The sequence below is a fragment of the Epinephelus moara genome, chromosome 21, assembly GCF_006386435.1.
Source record: "Epinephelus moara isolate mb chromosome 21, YSFRI_EMoa_1.0, whole genome shotgun sequence".
Lineage (NCBI taxonomy): Eukaryota > Metazoa > Chordata > Actinopteri > Perciformes > Serranidae > Epinephelus > Epinephelus moara.
In genome coordinates, this window is record NC_065526.1 from 22094411 (window position 1) to 22102485 (window position 8075).

Below are 8075 nucleotides of genomic sequence, written 5' to 3' on the forward strand. Positions count from 1 at the left end.
AAAACTTGTGGTTATCCCAGTTGGACCTTTGTGAAAACAGCAGCCCGTTCCAGAAAGAACAAGGTGGGTGATTAAGAAAAGAACAGTCTTCTACCCCGAGCAGAAGACGGCTCTCTGATAAAACAACAAATACATATTGTGGTCACATTTAAAGATATTGGACTCTGTGCAAAATACTGTCAAAGAGTAGCTTCAGTACATAAGAATCAAACATCTGTCTTGACATTTTTTTAGCTTTCATTTCATCGGACAGTGTTGCTGTGAAAGGAAGGGGATGACGTGCAGCAAAGGGCCGTAGGTCGGAATCAAAAATCAAACCTGTGGCCGCTGCAGCAAGGACGTAGCCTTTACACATGGGGCACCCACTGTGGCACCCCAGACTCAACATAATATTGATGCAACCTTATGGCTGACAGGCATGACAAAACTTAACCTGCTTCCTCAACAGCTTCCACTATACTGGTGTGGTGATGCCAGTGTTACTACACATGAGTGGAAATGTCTGGAAAAATGCACATGTAATGACAGTGAGTAGCAGACTGACTGAGTGTGGAAAAAAACTGAATCATTCTTCTTAAGACTTCTCAGGCTGGATGCTTTCAGGATGTGAACACTACAAGAAAGGGAAGAAATTGGATGTGTGCTGTTAAAGGTTATTATGCACAGGCTTGACTTGGTTATAAATGCCTTGTTTACAATATTTGATGCAACTTCACTGAGGTCCTTATCCTTGAAGCAGCAGCAGTAGTTAAAGGGTGAAACACATTTTCCTCGTATTAAAGCTATAGAAGGTGGGAAAGAAAGTTACAGTTCACCCTCAGCCCCAACAATGCAGTGCCAAAGGTCTGTTTGCACAAAGATACTTCCTCTGGCACTTGACAGGTCTTTTTATTCGAGTTCCAGAGGAGGAGAGGAAATAGTCGTTATGTAACATCCGGAAGATAAGGTCAAGAATAAATTCTTTTTTGCATTTCACTGCCCTTTCCATAATAACCTGCTGTCTTTTCAGTGAAACGCTTCAATTATGGTTCCTTGATGAATACAGGTGTTCAACACAAAGATATCAAAGCGTGCTCATTTCAAATTTGGAATGAATGTTACTCTGCTTCTTGTTGAAGTTTTCTCGTGATGACACTAAAAACCAGGCTTTTTCAAGTGTGCCTCACCAGCTGATTACTGTCTCTCTTGTTCTGGTGTTTTTCATTTCTGCATCATGATTTAAAAAATTGTCAAGGCCCTCCATGTGCATTGCTCGTTTCCTGTGAAATCCCTTGGACATTCATCACCGTACGGCATCAACAAGAGAGAGCCACCTCAATTTCAGAGATAAAGGAAGGCTCTCTCCCACAGTAGCAAAACGTGGACTTCACAAACAAAAAAACCCTTCAACATCTGCAATGCAATACTCTTGATCCTACTACTATATTATTGATTGCACTTCAGAATATCTGCCCCTCCTCCCACCAGCAGCCTGACCTATTACACAAGGAAGAATTACCGCTCACTGAGAGTACAATCCTACACAAATTACACCTGATTTAAGACTACAGGTCAAACTCATTTTAGTTCCCGGGCCACATACAGCCCAATTTGATCTTAAGTGGGCTGGGCCGGTAAAATCATTGCAGCTTTTAACAATGGAAACACACCTACAGAAAGGCTTTGTCACTCAAGTAACACCTGGCCATGATGGGTCTCCAAGCAACGAGTGTTAGTGCATGAAACGAGGGAAAGGGAACAGTACCCACTTAATTATGTGCTGGTTGAAATCTGTTGGGGTGAGACTTGTTAGAGAGGAGTAGCCTGTGATTCCTTAGAGGCAGATTTTCTTTTTGTTTCGAGCTCTCGGTGCTGCCACATTTGTGTTGCCAGAGGGATAATTAGTAGATTCATGGTTTAAGGCAGTGGTAAATTACTAATTTGATCAAACAGAGAAAATGCACATGAAAAGATGCAAGTTGGGAGCAGAAAGAGCTGAAAGGAAATGATGAAAATGACTCTTTTCTTGCAAAAAAAATAATTGCAAAACATGCCACACACTGCCTATAATTTGGTGGAGCTGGCACATCATCTGAAGGTTTCTGTTGAGAGTCCTTCTGACTTCATGCCTCTTCAACATCTGATAGGACTCGTGTTTGCACTGCAGCCGTTGCTCTCACAAGAGTTGCCAGGGAACATTTCATGGCAGCGTTGATGGGAATTTAAACATTTTCAGAAAGATGTGCACATGATATTAAAACACAGTTGGTTTTGAAGGCAGTATGTGAAATCAGCAAAACATTAAGAAAAAAATTAATATGGTTGAATAGGCGAGCAGATGTTTAGTGGCCACAGCTTCTGAGTGTGTGAGGCGTCGTTAGTGGCTCATTTAACCAGAAATAATGCAAAACATAAGCATCAAATAAAGCGTGACATGTATGTGGTAACTATATTTTCAGCTGACTGTGATACATGTGGTTATATCCCTTCTGCTGGCTGTCATATCTGTTGGCTCAGCCTCTGATGTCACTGAATGAGCTGTGCGGGCTTCCAGTGCGCACCTTCGGGGACGCAGCGGTGGCACAGGCAGTGCATTTTCCTCTCATCCACACAACCACCCACAAACCTTTAGTTTCTGCCACATTTCCGGCATCCGGGATTTAATCTCAGGCTGATCGTCCTGTAAGAAACTCTGAATCAGTGTCTTTGTATTTGCCCGAACTTTTCTGGAGGCAGGAGAACAGGTAAGGTGGTGTTACACTTGTGTAATGATGTCCTTGAGCGCGGGCTGTTGCGCTCCTCTTCACCGGAGCCATCATCTGCTGTAATAGAAAAATTTGCTTCGTGATTTTTTTGTAGCAGACATCGGAAATCCAGCTTGTTTTGGGGCTGATATCTGAACGGTCAGTTCACCCCCAACAGCAGCAGCAGCCCGACCGGTGCAGGCAGCGCTCAGCACCATGGAGAGCAACGTGGTGCGCATCTTCAAAGAGGACAGGTGTCCCTCAGGCCAGCTGGAGGAGTGTTTCCCAAACTTCACCTTGCCATCCGGCTCGTTGGACATCTTAAACTATACACTCAACGGCACCTGGGATGCTGAACCCGAGCCCATGTCGCCCATCATCCCCATCATAGTCGCAGTGTACTCCGTGGTGTTTGTGGTGGGCTTGGCGGGCAATTGTTTGGTGATGTATGTCATCATTAGGTGAGTTTTCAGCTTTGGGATATGTCAGCTGTTCGTATTGTGTCAAAAGCAATGCCAGGCATGTCACTCAGTGTGAAATCCTGCATACCTGCGAGCGTTTGGCTCATAATAGGAGAGGAAATTCAGTGCGTATTCATTTTTGGAACAACATGATGACATGACAGCAGTGAAATTGCTGCAAACGTGTGTATTTAATTGTGAATCACTTACATCCTGGTCTCTTTGGGGCCATGCATGGAAAAAATAGGTGATAAAATAGAAAGGGGAAGCTATAATTACATTTGTTTGCATGTATATTTTTGGAGTTTTAATGTTTGTGTCCTTATATCGTGTTTCTGGGTGTTTTCTTTTTATGATTTATTGGTAAACAGACTCTGAATCCAGCATCCTAAGCTGTTTTTTTCCACCAGTGATAACAAGACATTATAGATCATAACAAGGTTTGCAGTGATTGTAATGTCAATATTTCCTCTTAAGGCTCCTCTGTTCAGTGTCATGTGGCTCTGTTTAAAGTCTCAATGAGGTATTTTCATTTTAAAGGTCCAGAGTGCAGGATTTAGAGGCAATGTTGGCAGAAATTTAATATAATAGCAATGTCTACCTAAGTGTAAAATCACCTGAAAATAAGAATCATTGTGTTTTCGTTACCTTAGAATGAGCCGTTTATATCATCTGACATCTCCATGCTGCACTGCCATGTTTCTACAGTAGCTCGGACAGGACAAATCAAACATTGTTTCTAGATACCCTAGGTACCCTCAGTGCATTAGTTACTGACGTTCTGGGACGCCGTGTCAAGCTCTGCCTGCTACATGCAGGCAGAGCTTCTTTTTGCTTCTTTCAAAATACACTTCGGTTTTCACAGGAAATGTAACATTTACATAGTCTCTTTCAAAATAAATGCACTACGTCGTACAACTATGTGAACTGACCTTTTTTTTTCCCTTCAACAAGTAACGTACGTGGTTAGGTTAAGGAAAAAAAGAACAGGGTTTGGCTTTATAACCTTACAGGACGCAAACACCAGCCTCCCAGGTGAAGGTTGCCGTTTGTTCGTCTCATTCACCATCCCTCCTGCCCGCCCTAGTCAAACTTTCGCGGCCTTAACTGTCATTCTTATCCCGCTGCATTTCCCCCGATGCCAACGAGCAACGTAAAATTATAACAGCTACCGGCAACGTATCATGCTGACGTTAAAGGATGGCTTTATTTCGTCAGTGTCTGATACCGCAAGTGTCGGATTTCGACTTTGGAGGGAGACTGGGTTGGCCAATCACATCTTCACGTTTTCGGCCAGAGCAACAGGAGCGTCAGAGTGTTTTTATGTTAAACTACTTTATTCAGTGTTTCTAGTGGTTTTAATCACCGGGTCAGTTTGTTTTAGAGAGGATGAGACCTCTGCGGATAATTTGGCTCCCATGAAAACCCTCCTGATCAACGAACGCTGAAGGAATTCTAGCTGTGACAAGTGTCAGCTGGTTGCAGTGTGCAATCCCCACCACTACATGCCACTAAATCCTCCTAAATCTTACACACTGGACCTTTAAGTGAACGTCAGATCAACCTTGACAGATTATTGACATATTTAAAAGCCTTGAATTGATCAAGAGATGATGAAAAGTCTGTTATTTTACTCTGTGTTATACCTATGTATGTACAGTATTTCAGCTGCTTTAATTAATCTGTTCAGTAAAAGAGCTGAGCACCATGGTATCTAATCCTTATCTTAAAAAGTGATTTAATTAACCTTGTTCCACTTTTACAGATTTAAATAACAAAAAAATGAGCCAGATAACAGACCTCTTCGTGCTTCCTTCTTTCAACCCACAACAGATACACCAAAATGAAAACAGCCACCAACATCTATATCTTCAACCTGGCTGTGGCCGACGCCCTGGTCACCACCACCATGCCTTTCCAGAGCACCGACTACCTGCTCAGCTCCTGGCCGTTTGGCGAGGTGGCATGCAAGGTCTTCATCTCCATCGATTACTACAACATGTTCACCAGCATCTTCACCTTGACCATGATGAGCGTGGACCGCTACGTGGCCGTGTGCCACCCGGTCAAGGCCCTGGATTTTCGCACGCCCGTCAAGGCCAAGATCATAAATGTGATCATATGGGTGCTGTCGTCTGCTGCTGGGATCCCTGCCATGACGCTCGGCGGAACGAAGACCAACAACGGTACCTTGACCCTTATTCACACTGCTGTGACTCAGTCACCTTTCATGTTTCTACTCACATCCCTCTGGTTTGTTCCGTCTCTGCGTCTGCTCCACAGACAAAAGATCTATCAGCTGCAAAGGGTCTCTTATAGGCAATTTCAATCTTGAAGCCCACTTCATGACACATCCTTACCTTGAATTATCTAAATTAGCTGCAGGAAGCATCCTTCAGATTCCCCGAAGAGGATAGTTTGTGGGTTGATGAGACCCTACATCACAGCTACCTGACTAGATGGAGCAATGATAGGCATAATGGGTCCTACTAGGTTGAGAAGAGAGCTCGAAGGATTTATTTCTCCCAGCGACAGTCTGATCTATTGTTCAGGTTGACAATCATGAAGCAGAGTGCACTTGTCTGGAGACATCAGGCCAGCTGATGAATCTGATACTGGCCTTTACCTCTCTATAGTGACTGAAATATCTCAATAGATATTAAATGGGTTGCCAGGAAATTTATCACAGACACTTGTGGCTCCCAGAGGAGGAGTCCTACTGATATGGGGACTTAGAATTTAATTTAATTAATGGTTTATAACACTGGTCCAGATTTCTCCATAGCAATTAGTTCAAGGTCCACACAGTTTAATACATAAAGTATCATACTTGCATTTGGCCATGTCGTAGAGCTAGTTTGCTGTCTCTGTCGGTAGCTGTCCATTAGTCACTCACTCTACAGCAGGAAATGGCACTTCAAAATAAAAGCTCTGTGCTTGAAATTCACTGTACTTAAAAATAAAGTGTGTTTTTACAAACTTGACACATTTGCGAGTCACTTGCAGTCCATTCAGAATGGACCTGCGACCCACCAGTTGGGAACCACTGGTTTGTAACACACTATAACATAGTGCATGTTATGTATTTCTCAACAACTATAACTCTCATCAGGGAAACCAATAAGTGGAGGCTGATGTATGAATGCCAATATAATGTAACACAGTTAAAATTTCACCAAATATGTCTTCACTGGAGAAGTTACACAAACATAGCACATTAATTAAGACTTAAAAATGTCCCTGAAGCTGCGCACAACTACATTACAGTGTGTTATAAACTGTTCAAACAAAAAAATGTTTATATAGTGCTTATAAACAATAGGCAAGGCAGGCAAAAGTGGCGCAGGTCACTGAGCAAATTTTGCTCATATCGGCCTCAGATCTGTTTTTTTTTATACCAGTGTGAACAGCACTATATGGGGCACTTTTATACATAATGCTAATCCAGAAACAGGTCTAATGTTTTTGTAGTGTGACCCCAGCCTGAACAGTCATATCAGATTCCATGCCACTTCTACATCACTTGCCTGTGCTGAGTGTCTTGTGGAGAGATGCTGACAGATGTAGTCAAAAGGGGCTTGACATCCTGAAATTTTGGATGGAAATCTGTTTCAGTGAAGCCATTCACATCACAATCCCAACACTCCTGGCTCTGACTCTGCATACACCCACAGCTCTGTTCAGAAGTACCAGCCATTGCTCCACAAAAAGCCATCAAATTTTGGCCCTCTTTCTCCTTCTCTTATCTCTCATCCTCATCCTCATCCTCATCCTCATTACCATCTGCTCATGAATATGCTGGCTTTCACTGCACATCAGCTCTCAAATGAAACCATAAAGGCTGACTTTGGTGGCCTCCATGTTAACCTCCATATACAACAACGTGCTGCGTTTGATGTCTTTGTTATTGCTCTGTTTTGCATGCAGGCCCGTTCAGGATGGTGACCAGTTCACGGTCAGAATCAGATAGTGGCTACATTTAAAGAATAATCTGAACAGCCACACAAAATCTGAGCAATAAATCCGAATTTAACAGGATCGCCAGAATAAGTGTTGGCATTGTATGTTTCTGCACACCATGGATACGTTACTTTTGTATATAGTGAACACCCTGAAACAACACTGTAGTTTTTGAACCGCACACTGCTTTTGCTCAGCTTCACAATTCATTAGTAACACTAACTCCTCCTGGACCTTCCAGAGTGTTCAACATCATTATTTCCAACAGTGAGCTCTAATGGAAACAGCTCCACCCATTTCACAGGTGTGCACAGGTGTGCACAGGTGTGAGGGAATTAATCAGCTGTGGGGGTTTCTCAATTGTTGACAACAGCCTGTGCACCATATGTCACATATCCCACAAATGAGGGAACAAGAAAAACATTTAAAAAAAAATCTGAAAAAACTAGAAAACTCAAGCTCTTTACACAATCAAGGCTATGTACACTGATATGTTCAACAATTTTTGTTAACAATCTTGTAAACAGCTTTTATTGTGTTAGGAGCTTGAGTTTTCTATGTTTTTTTCTATGTTTTTCTTGTTCCTTTGTTCTTTCCTTTGTGGGATTTGTGACATATGGTGCCCAGGCTTCACACCTGTGAAATGGGTGGGGCAGTTTCTATTTAAACTCATGACGAAGGTCCAGAAGGACCAAAACCTTAGTGTTACTATTAAATTGTGTTCAAATAAACACAAGAAGTTTGTGCTCTAAAGAAAGGATCAACACTCAGTGAATAACCTAAGCCCTATGATAAGCTAATATGGCAAGGCTTAACTATACAAACCAGTGAGCAGTGATAACTAGCATGTCTTTGGGGTCATTGGGTGGGAACCTCCTTTCACCAGTGTTTCGTCTAGTTGGTCCCACGACACCTCCAGGAGGCTAGACAG

General features: G+C 42.6%; 1 protein-coding gene across 1 annotated transcript in view; it reads left to right on the forward strand.

Moving 5' to 3' along the window:
- The first annotated feature begins 2601 nt into the window (after nucleotides 1-2601).
- Nucleotides 2602-8075, forward strand: part of oprk1 (opioid receptor, kappa 1) — a 7037-nt gene continuing 1563 nt past the window's right edge. Inside the window, exons 1-3 of the mRNA XM_050032685.1 lie at nucleotides 2602-2723; nucleotides 2839-3184; nucleotides 5018-5370. Coding sequence (XP_049888642.1) covers nucleotides 2940-3184; nucleotides 5018-5370 — 598 coding nt within the window. The 5' untranslated portion in view covers nucleotides 2602-2723; nucleotides 2839-2939. The remainder of the gene's footprint in view (nucleotides 2724-2838; nucleotides 3185-5017; nucleotides 5371-8075) is intronic.